The sequence below is a fragment of the Penicillium malachiteum genome (assembly GCF_028827825.1).
Source record: "Penicillium malachiteum strain IBT 17515 chromosome Unknown utg000002l:1.0-8849297.0:1.0-8852440.0, whole genome shotgun sequence".
Taxonomy (NCBI): domain Eukaryota; kingdom Fungi; phylum Ascomycota; class Eurotiomycetes; order Eurotiales; family Aspergillaceae; genus Penicillium; species Penicillium malachiteum.
This window is the reverse complement of record NW_026643095.1, coordinates 2534913-2553362: the sequence shown is the minus strand read 5'-3', so window position 1 is coordinate 2553362 and position 18450 is coordinate 2534913. Positions and strand designations below refer to the sequence as shown.

Genomic DNA, 18450 nt, shown 5'->3' with positions numbered 1-18450 from the left:
CTGGGCGGTCACATCAAGTCGGCAGAAACATTAATATCTGTCCCAGCGACTTGCTTCCTTTCGTTTATATGTTCATATACAAATTCATTGAATTATTCAATGATCATGGCATTTGCTAACGCTTTCCGATTGCCAGTCATAGACTGTGGTACTTTGTGTAGAAGAAACTTCACATCATCCAGCCGAGCACTTTCGCATGATAATCCTTTGGTAAGTAGCCACCCAAGACCTACATATGCTATGCATACTTCATGCTCGATTAACTGCCTGTGTTTATTTTTTGTCACTCTTCTCCTTCTTTACAAAGAGCTTCAATTGTTAGATTTGTATCTAACCTGCACTAGGGCCTTCCGCGCTCCGGCACACCACCAACATTTCGAAGCCGGCGTGGGTTACCGGAGAAGCGCAAGATTCGAGATGTTAAAAAAATTGTTGCAGTTTCTTCAGCAAAAGGAGGTGTAGGGAAATCGACAGTTGCCGGTATGTGGCATGAGTAGTGCTCCTCTATTGAAGTGTAGACCAATCAAAAGCTAAACTAAGTGATCTGGAATAGTCAACCTTGCTCTCTCATTTGCTCGTCGAGGTATTCGAACCGGTATCTTGGATGCCGATATCTTTGGCCCATCTATACCCACATTACTTAACCTCTCTGGCGAGCCTCGCCTTGATGAACGTGAGTTTAACCCATCAAATTCATATGCATTATGCAAACGCGCATTCTGACTCGGATCTCTTTGATATACAGACAACTGCTTGGTTCCGTTGACAAATTATGGCCTCAAGTCCATGTCAATGGGCTATCTTCTACCCCAAACCCAGGCTGACAGTTCAACGGGAGAGCTACCAATGGATACAACACCTATATCCTGGCGTGGATTAATGGTAACAAAAGCCATGCACCAACTTCTGCATTCCGTCTCATGGGGCCCATTGGATGTTCTCGTTCTAGACCTTCCACCAGGTACCGGCGACGTTCAATTGACTATCAACCAGGAAATTATTATCGATGGCTCAGTCATTGTCACAACTCCACAGGATATCGCTCTCCGCGATGCTGTTCGTGGTTTTGGAATGTTTCAGCGCATGGAGGTCCCTGTACTGGGTATGGTCCGCAACATGGCTTATTTCGCCTGCCCGAACTGTGGCCATCAAACAAGGATTTTCTCACATGGCGAGGGCCACAATTGTGATGACCGCGGTGTGGTAGCAGAATGCAACCGACTAGGTGTTGATTTCCTCGGAGACATTCCACTCGACGCTCGTGTGTGCGAGGATGCCGATCGTGGTATGCCGACTGTTGTGGCGGAGGAGTCAGTAGAACGAAGTGCCAGACGCGATGCCTTCCTCAAAGTTGCAGAGCAAGTAGCTCACAAGATTGGCCTGGATTGGAAGTAGAAGCTTACTTCTCACTCACATTCATTTCGTCATCTGGATCATCATGTTCGCTTGTTATCAAGCTTGTAAAATAGGTTATCTGTGGATCTACGTGCTCATCAGGACCATAGCATTTCAAAGCCAAGTGTAAAATATCACATACATTCAATACGGAGGTGCTCCCGGTGTTTCATTTTTTTCAGTTATCTTTGAGAAGTTGAATATCTTCAAGACATTATGGGGGATCTCCACCTTCTACACACAAATTCGTGGAGAGCCACAAATGCTTCCAGTTCTTTTGGTTGTTGTGTGGTGCTGAGATGTCCCCATCGATCCTCAATGAGTTCCATCATAGATCGCATGTTATAGGAGCATGAAAGTGGAAGTGAGTCTATATCTCCTGGTATAAAACGTTCAAGATGGTCATGGGCCACCTCGATCATCATGCGAGCAATAGTGTCAAGAGTGGATTGTGACTGTTCCTGAATCGCGTCATCCGGGTTATTGTAGATCGATGACCGCTTGAGTATATGCTGGTGAAGACGAATGAGAGATCTGGTGTATGTGAGCTTCAGGTTCAACATTGACTATATTATTCTTGAAAATCTCATATGCATCAGGCTCTTCAAGGTTTCATGGTCTATCAAAGATACCTGATTATGATTCCATTGGCGCCACAGGTATGTCTTTGGGAGGATTGGTTCATGAGAACGCTCAGCAATCCCCGCAATTTCCCATCTAATTTGATGAGCTCTGAGACGGGTGTTTCGTTCTCATGTGTCAGCTGTAGGACCTGGACTAATAATGATATCCCCTGGATTTGGCGCCCAAATGTTCCCACTTTGTTTGAATTTATATCACCAATTGAATTCCTTTGTTCAATGTTCTCGGAAAAATCGACTGACAATAGATCACCTGGTAATTTTGTCTCTGGATCTGGGAATTCCAGTGCTGGTTTTAGACGGTCAAGGGGGCATTCGAACAAGACAAGTCTGTGCCTCAGTGTTAGCAATGAAATGATCGTCAATTGATTTCGCTCTATGGAATGATGACAGACCTTTCCAGCATTATGATTCCCCAGTAGATGTTCTGCTCTTCAGTAGCCCTGAGTCGCAGCCTGAGGCTCACATCACTGCTACTCCTTTCGTTCAAATTGGGTTGATTGATTCCAAGAACTGAAGCCATGCGCGCACTAAGTCCAACAGAGATATATGCGGCATGGGGCTTTCCACACGCGTACTCATACGCAGTAATAAGGAGTGCGGCCTGTATAAGTCGTGACGAGGCGGTAAATTGAGCTTGAACACGGGCAAAAGACATCCTCAATTCGAGATATAAAGTCTTCGGGGCTATCATCGGTGTCGTGTTGTCATCAGGATCCTGGGGATCCAGTGTGACCAGAAGCATGGCCAATATTAGAAGAGAAAAGTCTGCTGGTGGATATTTTTCGATAAAGGTCATTGTTATATCCATCAATAGATCCCGTGATATTATCGGTAACCACCGATGAAAACTCCGGAAATACTGGTCGCAGACCTCCGAGAAGGTGTGTTCCGTTATTCGGAACACATCGCACACATCACAATGCAAGGATTCCCCGATTGTCACTGAAGAACGTGAGAATTTCTTGCTGTGAAAAACGCTTGAGTCTAATGAAAGACCAGTGGACCACAATGCATTGCTCATCAAACTGGAACGGCTCTCTACCGTCGCCCCAGGGTCCTCATATATGCACACTAACCCACGCTTGATGCAATATCCACAGCTTGGAAGGGCCTTATCGCATCCCTTCTTCCGAGTTTTGCAGATTGCACAGACTCTCGGTGCATGTTCCATGATCGTGTTGATGGGCTGGGCCCGGAATCCCGAGAGCGCCTTTGCTGGTATGCGGTCTGACTCGCACCAAACCAGCGGCAGGATGAATTTGGCCGCCGCCGCTAAGCTTCACACAAAATCACACAGGAATTTGAAAATTTAGATAACGCCATCAGCAATAGGGGCTGCATAAGTATGGAGTAGTCGTAAGTGTATGTGTCCATGGATGGATGATGGGTATGTGGGGCACGGCGGCCGCCACTATCACAATTCAGGAATGGTGTCGATCATATCGTGAAGTATGGAGAGTGTTGTTAAATGGACCATGTTATTGATCAAATATTAGCATATAAATAGTGACTTTTGAAGGAGAAAATCTTCCAAGGTTCCTCTCAAATTTCTTCCTACCATTCCTTGATTTCGATTAATCATGATACCTCTCGATCTTGAATCTGAGGCCCAGCCTATACAAGAATCCAAACCTGAGGACTTTCAGGCCTTCAAGGTTAATTTTGAGAAGGGTGATCCTAGAAATCCCAAAAACTTCAGCACCAGATACAAAATATGGATTGTCTTTCAGATGAGCTTACTCGCCATAAATGGAGCTCTGGGATCATCCATCATATCTCCAGGATCAGCACAGATTGCCGCGTATACGAATATCAGCAGTGAGCTGACATCTCTTACAGTGGCCCTGTTTGTGCTGGGATGGGCGTTTGGTCCAATGATCTGGGCATCCATTAGTGAAACCTATGGCCGTCGACTTGATATGCTTCCTGCAGTCTTCATCCTAGGGATTCTCAGTGTGGGTACTGCAGTGAGCAAGAATGCAGCAGCTATTTTCCTTACGCGATTCTTTGGTGGGATCTTTGCATCGGCACCAATCAGCAATGTACCTGCAGCTTTAGGAGATATCTTCTCTCCAGCAACAAGAGGCAATGCCATGACTTTTGTGACTCTTTGTATCACAGGTGGCCCGACTATTGGACCTATCATTGGTTCAGCCTTGACCTATAACCACCATTTAGGATGGCGCTGTAAGTATCCCCTCAAATTATCTCTTACAAAAATCAAATTAACATAGTCTTTAGGGACAGAGTACATCGAGGCCATTATCTCTTTTTCCCTCTTTACTCTATGTGTATTTTGTCTGCCAGAAACATACCCTCCAGTCCTTTTGAAGCAGAAGGCTCAACATCTACGCAGGGATACAGGAGATGGGCGCTATTGGCATCCTCATGAAAATGAAAAAATCAATATACATAACATTGTCACTAAGCATCTTGCTCGGCCACTACGGTAAGTCACTAACACTCTGAACCTAGGGAATAATACATGTTTACTGAAATTTCATTTTCGCTAGAATGCTGTTCACCGAGCTAATAGTCACAATGCTTGCTCTCTACGCCTCATTCACCTACAGCCTGATTTACCTGACCCTCGAACTATTTCCGATTGTATTCGAAGAAGATCGACATTGGAGCCCGATCATATCAACTCTCCCCTTCTTATCAATTTTAGTCGGCGTTATCTGCGCTGTGTTTTTCAATTTTGCAAATCAACCGCGCTACAAGCGGGCTGTGAAAGAAAACCAAGGAAAGGCAGTACCCGAGGCACGCCTACCACCTATTATCATTGGAGGGATTTTCTTATCCCTGGGTCTATTTTGGTTTGGTTGGACGGCAGCTCCAAAGTACCCTTGGCCATCGTCCGTCGTCGCCGCTGGTAAGAAATCCGAAACTTGACCCTTGCTATGGCGATCAGTTCCTTGCCTGACATCTAACCTACAGGTTTCATCGCGGCAGGGTTCAACATTGTTTTCCAGCAGTGTTTGAATTTCTTGGTCGATACATATGGTCCTTTTGCTGCCAGTTCAGTATTTGCGAACACGATATTTCGCTCCGTTCTAGCGTGCGCGATGCCCATTGCTGCACGACCCATGTTTGAGGGTTTGGGTCTCGGACCTGCAGCTAGTGTCTTGGGTGGAATATCTTGTTTAGCATTACCTATTCCCTTTCTGTTAATGAAATATGGGGCAGCATTGCGGAGTATATCACGATTGATCCCGGCAGAAGATACGTAACGACACATTCGTATTCTGTGCACGGCCAACACCTAGACACTGGGACCCGGACGCCGATCGGAATTGATAAGATTTATAATAATCTACATATCAATCAGTCAGAATTGTGGGTGTTTAATAGTCTCCACACAGACTATTTTGCTTTTGATAGTGAGAAGTTACTATCACGAACCTTGGAAAACGGGAGCATCTTGTCATATAAAGCTTAAAAACTGCATAGCCACAGCCTCGATCGCCAAGCTTGTGAGGCCACACGAAAGAGTTCAAATACTCGGGGAATAAGATTTGTTACCAGGATTATCAACGGGAGCTTACCCCAGAGTAGAAAATGCATGGTAACTAAATATTATTGTGGAGAACCTTGATAGAATCAACCCCCCGTGACTAAAGTATTGTGGCAAGTGTACCTCGGATCCAGGGTCCATGTACTCGTTCTATCGTGAAATTAAAGATTCCTAAAAAGACCGCCGGTAGTATGTGGAGGCGCAGTATTAGATTATCGTTAAAAAGTTGTATCTGACATCTGTGTAGTCACGGCTGATGACGGATTGGCAATCTGTCATACTTGATGCGGCATCTCGAGTACTACCATTTCCAGAAGGTGGTTAGCTGAGTTGACAATGGTCACACCAATCTAACCGGGGCTCGAGCAATTACAAGCTGCCAATTACGAGGGGTTACCTAGAATTCTGGAGGTACAGCGGGATTTGTCGTTGAGATTGGAAACATGTCCATTTTCTGCAGAAGTCTGTACAACGGGTCGCGATAAAAGGTGGAAATTATCCCGTTCCCAATTATTTAGAGAAGTCGTTTCCCCCTCAACTCCAAGCAAAAAAAAACCTTGCAAGGAATAGTCAATTCCAGAATGCGGTCAATTCTTCTGTGCTCTTGGCTGTCTTGGGCATTGGTGGTTGTGGCGCAATTTCAAAGCTTCTCTCCCCTGGGACCAAATGGACTTACTTATAGTATCCATATCCCCGAAGCCACTGCCAGTTCTGGCACAGGGCCCATCTATTTTCAGATGAATTCAACTCGCCGTATAGAATGGTTTGCCCTGGGCCAGGGAGACCGGATGGCCGGATCCAACATGTTCGTGGTGTATACCTCTGGCAATAACGTGACTGTTTCCCCACGATCCGGTGTGGGACATATCCAACCACTGTATAACCCGGCGGCCCAGATTACAGTCATGAATGGAAGTGGAGTCCATGGTTCAATGATCACAGCCAATATCAAGTGCGACACATGTATCCATTGGGGTGTCGCGAGCATGAGTCCCAATAGCTCGAGTAGTTCATGGATCTGGGGAGTTCGTTACGGAGCTCCAATCAATTCACGGAGTCTTTCAGCGAATCTCTTGGAGCACGATGTGATGGGGATTCAAAATGTCAATCTGAAAAATGCAACGGGGCAAACAAGTGACAACCCTTTTGACGACATTATCAGCACAAGCATGAATGCCAATGCAGACTATCCTTTCCCCACGTCCGAATTCCGGGCTAAAAAGATTGCTCACGCAGTGCTGATGATATTCGCATTTGTTGTCCTGTTCCCCATGGCTGCATTAGTCCTCCCTCTCTCTTCATCATCGAATGCACTCTATATTCATGGAGGGCTGCAACTTTGTGCGCTTGCGATTTCCATCACCGGTCTCGCCCTGGGCGTCTCCATGGGTCGGCAGATGCATAATTTGATTCATTATCATATGATCATTGGGATCGTGGTCATCAGCACCTTGGTTCTTTTCCAGCCGGCCATGGGTTTGCTACAGCATCGATTCTTCCGTAAGACAGGCGGCAAGGGACCCTTTGCTTATATGCACCGTTGGTTTGGGCGGATCATGATTATGCTGGGGGTGGTCAATGTGGGGCTTGGATTCAAGTTCACAGGGGTTGGAGACCCTGATGCGCCTCGAGGAGCTGTAATTGCTGTTTCAGTGATGATTGGTGTGATTGCAGTAGTTTATATTCTCTCGGTGGGATTCGTGAATAAAATGAGACGGCGACGAGCCGCGGCAGATGCGGAATAAGAGCAGTATATTAGTACATTGGGTTGATGTTGAGAGTTGCTGGGAGAGATCATATATTATGAAGATGAGAGAGATCTTGAATCGATGTTACAGTTATGTAAGTCATCGAGAATCCTTGGAACCTTGGAATAAGACACATAGTTGACTCTGAGATACAAGAATTGTTTGCATGTACTAGTTCGTCACTGTTCGTGTCTGCACTGTTTGTACTTCCCCCTGGACCCGCAACACTGTAATGCAAATTATGCAAACTCCACATCATTGCATCTATTGGCGCTTATCATCTTCTACCAACCACTCACACTTGGGCATTCATTAGTGCCCACTGTGGCTGGTTTTCGCTTTAAACCTACTGCGTAGTAGGCCTGCTTCTCTCTTGCTTCTCTCCTGAACGATGACGTCTGTCCTGCCTCGGGCCACATTGAAATCATATTCTTCCTCTTGAATCTCTTCCCCACTCCTTCCGAACTCCATACTCATGTACATGGTTACAAGATGCCATTGCATACTGTCGCATTAGGAGCAGCCTTGACTCCAACTGTTATTCAGACTCTAATTGCTCATGTGGGTCTCAATCCGGGGAGTGTCCAAGCTCTAAATCCATAGACGGGTCCTGTTATTGATTGATCCTTGCTAATGTTGAAACCCGACCGAGGGATTATAGTACCTGCACCGAAAGTCCCACCACAACAAGCCTACTGTCCATATTACATATGATGAAGGTATTCAGGTAATTCGGCAATTCATATACTACGCGTCCAAGCACCCTGTAGAGGACATTCAAGCCTTTACTCGTCAGGCTGTCCCAAGCCCACATTGGGTAAGAACCGAGTCAATTACCATTCCCGAGAACCTTGTATCGATCGCAGGGGATATACTTTGCAAGCAATTGGGTCCTAAGGGTATCGTACGAGTAGGAGGCAAGAAATGGTGGCAATGGCGTGGCCCATCAGAGGAGCTTAAGGGGGAGTGGATTGAGATGCGCAGCCATTATAACGCCAACAAGAAGATCAAAAGCCGGTGTAGCAAAATAATGCTCTATGTGCATGGGGGCGCATACTTTTTTGGGAGCGTTGACACCCATCGCTACATGCTGCAGCGTCACGCGCGCAAGCTGAAAGGTCGTGTTTTCGCTCCGCATTATCGTCTTGCGCCTCAATACCCCTTCCCCTGCGGTCTACAGGATTGCATGGCATCCTACCTTTGGCTCTTGGAAACCTATGACCCAAAGGAGATCATTCTTGCAGGAGACTCTGCAGGAGGTGGAATGGTATTGTCTATGTTGGTCATGATGAGGGATCAAGAGATTGCTCTACCAGCAGGAGCAATCCTTATCTCACCATGGGTAGACTTGACGCACTCATTTCCAAGTATCGTCGAGGATAACCCTGGCGATTATATTCCTCCTGCTGGGTTCAGATATAAACCCTCGACTGCATGGCCGCCGCCAAATGCAGATGAGCTTCTGAAGATCAAGGAGCTCTCTCACAAGAAAACAGTGACGGTCAAGGACGTTGAAGAAACTGTACCAGCCCCCAACAGCAAGTCTGAAGAGACTGCGGTTCGTGGATACACGCTACATGAACAAGTGGCGCCTGGTGCAGGGCCAGCGTATCCTGGCCAGCAAGAGAATTGCGATCCTCAGACCATACAGGGAGAGCCTGATAACATCCACGTAATCATGGAAGGAAAAACAGTTGAGATCAAGGACCAAATTCAAATGTATACCACCAATCAATTGATATCACATCCACTGGTATCCCCCGTCCTTCAGCCTTCCCTTGGTGGACTTCCACCGCTTCAGATCTTGACTGGTGGCGGTGAAATGCTGCGTGATGAGCAATTCTACATTGCTCACAAGGCTGCAAACCCCACTGCTTACCCACCGAGCGATGTGTATCTTGATGAACACGATCCAGATAGGGAAATCCTGAACAAGTATGAACCTACTTATGTGCAGTTTCAAATTTGGGACAACCTCTGCCATGTGGCACCCACGTTGAGCTTTACCAGGCCGGCTAAGTACATGTTCCGGGCAATCTCTCAGTTTGGATCTTGGGCACTTGCCCGCGCACAGGACACCGAAGTCGAGATCGTGGACGAAGAACTCCTCTCGCCAATCTCTTCTAGTGCCAGTGATAGTAGTTCGGGAGGAGCTATTCCACATCCAGGCAAACAAAGGACTGATACCGGTATGTCTTTTGTCGGAAGGGCGGGTGACCCTCTGCCATCATTTCACCAACATATGATTCGTGAACGAGTTGATAAGCGCGGACGAACCTATCCTCTTGATCCCCCATCATCTTACCCTGTTCTCGATATTCCCCCAGAACAAGTCGGGGCAGTAAATCCAGTACTCATTCGCAAATGGCTGGACTCAAAGCATGAGTGGGACGTGAAATTCGGGAAAGAAAAGCTAAAGGTCCAAAACCGCCGTATCAGAGAAATGTCCCATGGCTTCCAGGACTTCGAAGGTGAATATCCTTCACCAAGTTCCTTGGCTGCTCGTCGTGCAGCTCCAGGGGTTCTTCCCAAGCGTCACGCTAAGAAGAACTACGGCTTAATGCTTTGGAGTGGGTGGGGTAGCAAGCATGACGAACGAACCATGGAGCGTGAAAATGAGGCTTCGAAATCCGGTCGTCCCTCAACTCGTACTAGTATCGATGCCGGGCAAGCAGGCCAATGGTCTAGTCAGCCTGCGAAGAAGTCTCATCGAAGTTCATCGAAAAGAAAGTCCGCTGCTGTGAAGTCTACATCAAACGGTAACCCAGGTCTAACATGGGATGCTGCAAGTGAAAAGAAGCCAACAAGCGGAGACCGATCATCTGCAGACCCCGATTCCTCATCCGTACGTGCTGTGTCGGAAAAGAATATGGGTCCAATTTTGATACTCCCCGGCGTGGATAACCGTAAATTCACGGAAGAAAATGCCAGCACAAGGGCATTATTTCATGCAGCAGGCACACTTCCCATGACTTCTGATGCTTCTCTCCCTTATCTTCGAGGTCGACCATCATCAATTGGAGGCTCTGTGGCGGGCCGAAGTGAGTTCATGTCTGATGCTGGGGAGGACGCAAGTACCCTCGGTGGGGGCGAAGCAGTTGCCGGTGTTCCATACGATGCCGCAAGTACCCGGGCTGTGCTCTCTGCCAAAGGAGTGATTCGACCATTGAACAATGGGGATAGCGGCCGACTATCGGTTGATACTTCATCTGCGCGTCTGGCTCAAAAGGATGTGGGTGAAAATACTGGACCCGCTGCTTCCAGGCCAGAAATGCCCGACAGAGAAGAATTCAAGACTGCCAATGAGACGCTGTAAACCAGCGCGATCTATTACCATATTCAACACTATATGTTTGACTCTTTCTTTTCTGTTATTTTCATTTGTTTTGCCTATCACTCTTTGGAATCTGGTCTTCGCCTCACTACTACCCACCTTGGACATTCTATGTCAGGTCTCACTTTTCATTTGCGTCATTTTTTGGGATTTTGATCCAGGATTTCTTCCATTTGCCTTGTTTTCATTACCTTTTCTTTTTTTTCCAATATACCTAGTGCGATGGCGATATTCACGAAACTGCCACAGTCACTTGAAACTTGAAACTATTGTTATTAAAAGAGCAATCCACAATATTTTCGCATACTACATACACTGTGCTATGATCATACCGTAGTACCTACCCCGAGGACCTTGATACGTGCACATGTTTAAAGGGGGTGATTGTATAGACTAAATTTTGGAATCGACGGTCCATTTAGTATTTTTTCGGTCCATTTAACATCCGAGTCGCTCTTCGAATCCAACTGATCTCTCGGCGCCGAGAAAATGAGTATGAAGTTCGGCTCGGCGCCGAGCGAAAGATGAAGCATCCGACCATGACACTACGGAGTATTAGAGCCATGAACAATTCCAATGTTAAAAACGCAATTCAATTTATATAAACCTATTCGTATGGTTCCATCGTCTTCCCATTCTTTTTTTGATTCTCCAGAGCTCATTATGAATCCACAAGGGGAACGAACAGAGCCAGCGCGATTGTCAGAAATCAACGATAATGGTACATCACAGTCCAACCAGGAGATAAGAGACAAGATTGAAGCAGAGGAACAGGCTTTGACTGGCCCTAAGCTAGCTCTGGTTATAATTTCTCTTCTCTGTGCAATGTTTCTCGTGGCCCTGGTAAGTCATCCTGTAAGAGCAAGACGTGACATATCAATATAAACTAACCAACCGACTCAGGATCGCACAATCATAGCCACAGCTGTCCCCACCATCTCTGGTCAGTTTCATGCAGTAAAGGATATCAGCTGGTATGCCAGTGCATATCTTCTAACCAGCAGTGCCACCCAACTTTTGTGGGGCCGCATCTATACCTTCTATCCGACCAAGATCGTTTTCCTCGTTGCTGTGCTGGTCTTTGAAATCGGCTCTGCAGTATGTGGCGCTGCACCCAATTCCAAAGCTTTCATCATTGGACGAGCGATAGCGGGGATTGGATCTGCTGGTATCTTCAACGGCTCGACGGTTATCATCACTCAGATCTTGCCTTTGCATAAACGTCCACTGTTTGTGGGTTTTATGGGTTCGACATTTGGTATTGCTTCAATTGCGGGTCCACTCTTTGGAGGCACTTTTACGGATCAAGTCACTTGGCGCTGGTGTTTCTACATAAAGTAAGATCTTGATTCTAGATTAGCGACACTGTGATGGCAAAAGACTAATACCTGATCTTCTGTTTAGTCTCCCGATTGGTGGCCTCGCTTTCATCATCGCTGCCCTTTTTCTGCGAGCCCCGACTCTTGATACAACACTGAGTTTGAAACGTCAATTGATTCGACTGGACCCTTTGGGGACGGTACTGTTTCTCCCTGGCGTGGTTTGTCTTCTTCTCGCTCTGCAGTGGGGCGGAAGTACCTATGCGTGGAGAAGCGCGCGCATAATCATACTCTTCGTTTTGTCTGGTGTGCTCCTAATTAGCTTTGCATTTGTGCAAGCCTGGCGCAAAGAAGACGCAACAATCTCACCACGAATTATCAAGCAACGAAGTGTGGCATCTGGAGCTGCATATACATCATGCCTTGCAGGTGCCATGATCTCCATGCTATATGCCCTTCCATTATGGTTCCAGGGTGTCAAGGGTACCACTGCAGTGCAATCAGGAATAGACAATATACCAATGGTTCTGTCTCTGGTGGTCGCCAGCATCCTATCCGGAGCGACGGTTACTCGAACAGGATACTATGTGCCATTTATGTTCGCCTCGGCCATTTTCATGGCAATCGGCTCGGGGATGATCACCACGTTCAATTTGAACACGGGCCATTCAGCGTGGATTGGGTATCAAGTGCTTTTCGGACTTGGTCTGGGGATGGGCATGCAGCAGCCAACGATGGGTGCACAGACAGTTCTCGACAAAGCAGATGTCTCGACTGGTGTTGCGTTGATGTTTCTCTTTCAATCTCTCGGCGGTGCGGTATGGGTTGCTGTTAGCCAGACTCTATACACTGGTTACCTGACGAGCAAGTTGCAGAATATCTCAGATATTAACACGGGTGCAATCCTCAACGCTGGTGCAACGGGGCTGGCAGACATTGTACCGGCTGAAAAGCTTCATGCTGTGTTGGTGGTCTTCAACATGGCTCTCCAACGAGCTTTTATACTACCCGTGGCATTGTCATGTGCGATGATTCTACCACCACTGGGCATGGAATGGCGTAATGTGAAGGTGGAGAGCCATCTACGAGAAAATGCGACAGGTTTTAGCAAGGATGCAAAATCAGAGCCGAATCTTGAGGATCGGGAAGTTTGAATCATTCAGGTAATCTAGATAGTGCGAGCCTACCAGATCACCACCTGGGCAGTATCAAGATCAATGTGCAGTCTAGGATCACGCAAATCAATTTGTGATCCTGTCGTTCTATTGGTACGCTTATCATGGATGTTAGGCGAAAGATTTGGCGAGTAAACATCGCTTACTATGGTGGTGTCATTGTTTGCGCCAGATCAATCTCGCTTCGCCGTCTTTTCCAATCAGGAAGTGTGTGATCTTGGAGACTGCGTGATCTTGGGTGATCTTTCTGCCTTCCTCCAGGGTATAAATTAATCTCTCCTGTCTTTTTAATTCTTCTTCTTGATTTTCCCCAACTTCTCTCCACTTCCACTTTTCTGTTCCACTTGTCTTGGGCCTACTCCTCTTGGACCTTGATCCTTCACCGTGTTGCCTGATCACCAACACGTCTGAATATCTTGTCCACCCCACCTTGCCCACACAACCTTCAACTGTTGACACTTTTGACGCGTTCATCAACACATGTCATATTGACACATCCTTCAACCAACATTCACATCCATCCATGTGACGTGACCTTCATCAACTTTCATCAACAACATCCAATGTTGATACATCTTTCCATCAACAATGATAACATCCATCCATCTTGACACCTCCTTTGGTCAACATCCACATCCATGTCGATTCATGTGACACATCCTCATCAACTTTCATCAACATCCATGTTGATACATCTTTCGACATCCATCGATATGACCTTGCATCTACATGTCTGTCAACCAACATAACCTTCATCCACATGAGTGTTCAACGGCATCCTCCTTCAACAAAACTTCCATGTTGACATTACCTTGTTGTTACAACTCAACATCAACATCATGATGACTCCATCAAACAACACAATCATCCATGAACACCACACTGCCTCAAGTCTTGACAATCTTCACACACTCAATCTGTTGTTGACACGACACACTCTTCCATTCACATGCTGGTCCGATGGCTTCTTGCTTCAACTATGGGGGGGCTTCCGTGGACAACAGGTAAGGCACCCATCTATATCCTCCCTTGACCCCACCTCACTAACCTCACTTCATACAGCCGCCTTCAGGCTCCACTGGCCCGTGATCAATCAACGCCCTCCCCTCCTTCTCATCAATGCAGGTGATAGCACAGCCTGCATTGACACATAGGGGACTGGCACTTTCTGTGCTTAGCTTCTGTGGCCGTGGCGGGTTTCGCGAGAACCTCAGGACAATCGGCGCAGAGAGCTAAGGAGGAAGCAGCTATGACCGTGGCGGGTCCCGCGAGACCTCAGGACAATCGGCATAGTGGGCTTCAGGACGCACTCTTCTTCTACCTTCTACTCCTCTGCCTTCTCAGGTTCAGAGCCTCGACAATGCAGGTAGTAGCACAACCTGCAGCGCATCTACGTCGCTGGTGCTTATCTTCTGTGACCGTGGCGGGTTTCGCGAGAACCTCAGGACAATCGGCACAGAGAGCTAAGAGAGGAAGCAGTTATGACCGTGGCGGGCCCCGCGAGGCCTCAGGACAATCGGCATAGTGGGCTTCAGGATCATCTTTGCCTTCTCCTTCATCTCTCCCTCTCCCTCTCTTTTCTTTTCTTTTCTTTTCTTCTATATCGATTCATACTTCGTGTACATGCTCAAGTTCTTTTAAGACTTGGCTTTTTTGTTCATTCATTGTTTATCCTTCTCCACTTTTGGGTCTTCTTCGTTCCTCCGAGGCTTCGGAATAAACAATGCATTCTCATTCAAACCCATTTCAATATTCTTCGTAATCTTTTTAAACAATAGTAGGCTATACTGCATAGAGCTCTACCTAGAGTTGTTACCAGGACTCACTATTAATCAGTTGTACCATCAGTTCTTGAGGTCGACATGGATGGATGCCTCCAGGCTCCAGGGCTGTATCACTCCCACGGGCATCTTTCCTTAATACATTCACTCTATGATCAGGGCCCAGACCATTTTCTTATTAGGTATCATGATGCAGGAGAGAGCGCCGTCTTGGAATTAAGCAAACAATGTCCAATTAAATTACTTGGAAGAGTTATCTCCCATGATCTTCAAGTTCCCACATGTGCAGGTCCTAGGTTAATTATAAACCTCCTAATCTAGATAAAAATACGAACATCTACCAACTTGAAGTGCATCACAACAAGATGACAATCTTCTCCCCGACCCAGAATGCATACGTACTCCTAAAATAAAACAAAAAAAAACAAACTTGAAGCCGAGCTCGCAATAGAGCACGAGCCCCTTAATCGGACGGTACAGGCCGCTAACACCGATAAAATTCTACCAAGCGCGAGAAACTTGGAACTCCACAATTGCGGCTAAGTAATCATCTATAGAATCCACTGTGGATTAACAGCGGAAAAAAAGTCGAGTCTAGTTCAAGACAATGTGGAGTGCTAATTTTGAATTTTTGCTGCGGATATGTTCAGGGGATGTTCTCCGTTCCAAGTTTCTGTGGTCAAAACTTGAACCTATTGCTAGTACTTTAGTTTGTTGATAGTCAATTGATGATAGATTGTACCTGTGGCTTTAAATGTTATGGTATTTAATTTTGGCAGGTTTTTCACCAGTGATCCTGTAAGCGCTTCTGTCGCTTATTTGGAATCGGCTTCAGGTTTAAGTTATTCTGCAGAACTTTAGTGCCAGATGGTGTCAGCCTCAGTCGCGCCACCGGGGGTCAAAGCATGCAGAAATGTGACGGTGACATGAAATAAAGAAATCTCAAGTCCAGGAGTCCAGGTGGCTCAATGTGGCTTGTTTCAAATGTTGATTTTTGGGCCATTCAGGTTGAATCATTATGCACATGTGTATCATTTATTAAATTTTCTAAGGAAAGTAGTATCTAGTAGGTAGAGTAGTGGGCAGAATTGCCAGAAATAGAGTCATATACTATACAAACCTCAAGGCAGATCATCATTCAACGTAATCCAGTCTTAGCCGCTATTGCGCGCGCTTCTTTCCTCTTCCATTATCACAGAGACAGGTTCATGAGAAATTTCAATGGTGGTTTCTTGGTACACACCACCGAAATTGGACATCTCCATATCATTCTTAGCGACAATCTCCTCAGTAGAACCGTCAAAGGGACTTGAGGACTCCTTATCGCCCAATCTGCTGCGATGGAATTTGGAGCTCAGGCGCGATCCCAGCTTAAGACCCTTGCGTGGGCGAGAGCCCGCATTGGTGGTTGTGATGTTAGTTTGCCATTGAGAGTCGGTGTTGTCGTAGTTGCGATCAGTAGTACTGTACTCGGAATCGATGAGCAGGTGGCGACGGGTAAGCGTGTAAACAGCCACATCCATAGATCCCGATAGTGCCATCAAACAACCAGCGACACCAAAGTAGGTCTTTCCCGGAGAGTCACCTCGCGCGCTAGCCATACGACCTGCTGCAAGTGGCAGTGACATCACGACGTACACGAGGGGGTAGATAACCATGTATATGACGACTCGGTTCAATCGGCGCAGGGATTCTTGTTGACCACGGCGGAGCATCTTTGCTTGACTCATACGGCGGCGGAGGTGGATGAACATGAAGGCATAAATAACAATGGTGCCGAATTCGGAGAGGAAAATCCAGAAGTAGTGGCCCCAGAGGCGCTCGTTTTCGTGATCAGGGCTCAGCCAGCACTATTCGTATCAAATTGAGTCAGTCAGATATTCCCCACTATAACAATAAGCTTTGGTTCAACCAAGAAAAGCATACCCAATTCGCCTCGGAAATAACAAAGACATCCGATCCATATAGACCTATGGGGATGAATCCAATGATGAGGATGAAGACCCATAACGCAATGACGCAGTAGACGAATACGTTGAAAGGTAGTTGGCGACCGCGCATGACAACGAAGCCGGTGTGGAGGGCGATTGACAAAACGAACAGACCACTGCCAGGGTCTCCTATTTGGATCCACCAACCCTGCAAGTAGCACGCCGCCTCTCCAAAGTGCACATTACCCCGAGATGCCCAGTAGAGACTGATCATGAAGGCGATTGCCTGTTGCATATCAACCAGCAACAGGTTGTAAATCAAGACGACATATTGATTCTTAGCGAGTGAATTTTTGTAGTATCGATGCCAGAAGATGAAACGATAAGTAAGGAATGACAAGAGACCCAGAGTAGACCCTAATGAGCAGAGGGCAATGATGCCCATAGCAATAAAGAGCGATCGGTCACTTCCTTCCAAAGGAACCGTATCACGGAACTCCCATTCACGACGGGCAAGGGAGCCACCGCCGCCATCGGCGTACAGCGAACGCAAAAAATGAGTGAGTAGAACCATGATGCAGAGCTCGAGAGACTCTGGGAATGGATCTCAAAGTTTCCACAAGATGGGCCCCCCGCTTGTATATAAGAATGGATTGCAAATCCGAAAGAGCACGGCCTCAAATTCGGCCTGCACCCCTGCACTGCATCCGATGGATGATCCACTGCATTATGTACTGAGTTCAACTAGAACAGTGCGGAGCACGGAGTAGAGCGAGGGCCCTTTTTTTTGCTCCTGTTTCCACAAGCATGTCAATCCTGCAATAGTTCAGCATCTGTCATGATCATTCTTGCCGATAAGGGGCTTGTGCAAAGTTAATCCATGGTTCGCCACTGTCATAGTGGCTCATAGTCACCCAGGGGTTTGGGAAGAGGAATACAGTATACCCCATTTGGGGGGGCGTAGGATGCGGCTCCGAGTTATATGTATGGTCAAAATCACTTTAGTCATGTCGAAATTTACCCACAATTTGATCGAGGTAGGGTATAGCGCTCAGCTTCCGAAAAATTCGACGTCGATCTTCGGAGTCCACGACCGGAAAAAAAGGTGAAATAAGATTTGTCGGCGTTCGAAGACACGACGTACTTTCAAGCGCGCGTCCAGCCAGTCATATCTTTGGAATTGGGGGCTAGGTGAACGAAGAGGGTCAAATAGAGGGGCAATTCTCACATCGAGCCACTCGCTCATCAGACTAAGTGGAGATGGAGTTCGTATTGTCCCATCTCACACAAACTTAGATCATTAGCGATCGCTGATCAACGGGGAGAAAGGAGTTGTTCGCAATTTCATTCTCCGCGCTCTGGGCATGTGGAAAAACAATAGTCTGGTTTGACGTTAAGCCTCGTGGATTCAATGCTTGGCACCTGCAGAGCTCCATGCGGGAGACGAATAACAAACCCTGAACTTTGCCCAGGTGCGTATATGAGTTTTTCCCGACCACGGATACGTGTGTCCTCCGTAATCCGTGCGGAGAACGACTCCGTATAGGGGCAAAATAGGTTGTGCAGTACTCCGTACAGAAAACAAGCATTTGAATTCTGGGCTATT

At 46.8% G+C, this 18450-nt stretch overlaps 7 protein-coding genes across 7 annotated transcripts; 5 read left to right on the top strand and 2 right to left on the bottom strand.

Moving 5' to 3' along the window:
* Positions 1 to 105: 105 nt before the first annotated feature.
* Positions 106 to 1395, top strand: N7483_004007 (Mrp/NBP35 family ATP-binding protein; the record flags this gene model as incomplete). Its single annotated transcript, XM_057087444.1, has 4 exons — positions 106 to 210; positions 345 to 480; positions 554 to 673; positions 746 to 1395. 4 exons carry the CDS (start codon positions 106 to 108, stop codon positions 1393 to 1395), a joined length of 1011 nt encoding a protein of 336 aa, XP_056947273.1.
* Positions 1396 to 2412: 1017 nt separating this feature from the next.
* Positions 2413 to 2781, bottom strand: N7483_004006 (fungal specific transcription factor domain-containing protein; the record flags this gene model as incomplete). The annotated part of the gene is made up of 1 exon (XM_057087443.1): positions 2413 to 2781. One exon carries the CDS (start codon positions 2779 to 2781, stop codon positions 2413 to 2415), a length of 369 nt encoding a protein of 122 aa, XP_056947272.1.
* An 838-nt stretch (positions 2782 to 3619) lies between these two features.
* On the top strand, positions 3620 to 5272 carry N7483_004005 (MFS transporter; the record flags this gene model as incomplete). Its single annotated transcript, XM_057087442.1, has 4 exons — positions 3620 to 4226; positions 4281 to 4488; positions 4553 to 4914; positions 4980 to 5272. 4 exons carry the CDS (start codon positions 3620 to 3622, stop codon positions 5270 to 5272), a joined length of 1470 nt encoding a protein of 489 aa, XP_056947271.1.
* An 865-nt stretch (positions 5273 to 6137) lies between these two features.
* Positions 6138 to 10620, top strand: N7483_004004 (uncharacterized protein; the record flags this gene model as incomplete). The annotated part of the gene is made up of 3 exons (XM_057087441.1): positions 6138 to 7256; positions 7797 to 7865; positions 7966 to 10620. 3 exons carry the CDS (start codon positions 6138 to 6140, stop codon positions 10618 to 10620), a joined length of 3843 nt encoding a protein of 1280 aa, XP_056947270.1.
* Positions 10621 to 11301: 681 nt separating this feature from the next.
* Positions 11302 to 13111, top strand: N7483_004003 (MDR family MFS transporter; the record flags this gene model as incomplete). The annotated part of the gene is made up of 3 exons (XM_057087440.1): positions 11302 to 11481; positions 11542 to 11975; positions 12043 to 13111. 3 exons carry the CDS (start codon positions 11302 to 11304, stop codon positions 13109 to 13111), a joined length of 1683 nt encoding a protein of 560 aa, XP_056947269.1.
* An 863-nt stretch (positions 13112 to 13974) lies between these two features.
* N7483_004002 (uncharacterized protein) lies at positions 13975 to 14221 on the top strand (the record flags this gene model as incomplete). The annotated part of the gene is made up of 2 exons (XM_057087439.1): positions 13975 to 14136; positions 14195 to 14221. The coding sequence occupies 2 exons, from the start codon at positions 13975 to 13977 to the stop codon at positions 14219 to 14221; spliced, it is 189 nt and encodes a 62-aa protein (XP_056947268.1).
* Positions 14222 to 16067: 1846 nt separating this feature from the next.
* gprD lies at positions 16068 to 17418 on the bottom strand (the record flags this gene model as incomplete). The annotated part of the gene is made up of 2 exons (XM_057087438.1): positions 16068 to 16763; positions 16840 to 17418. 2 exons carry the CDS (start codon positions 17416 to 17418, stop codon positions 16068 to 16070), a joined length of 1275 nt encoding a protein of 424 aa, XP_056947267.1.
* Positions 17419 to 18450: the final 1032 nt, after the last annotated feature.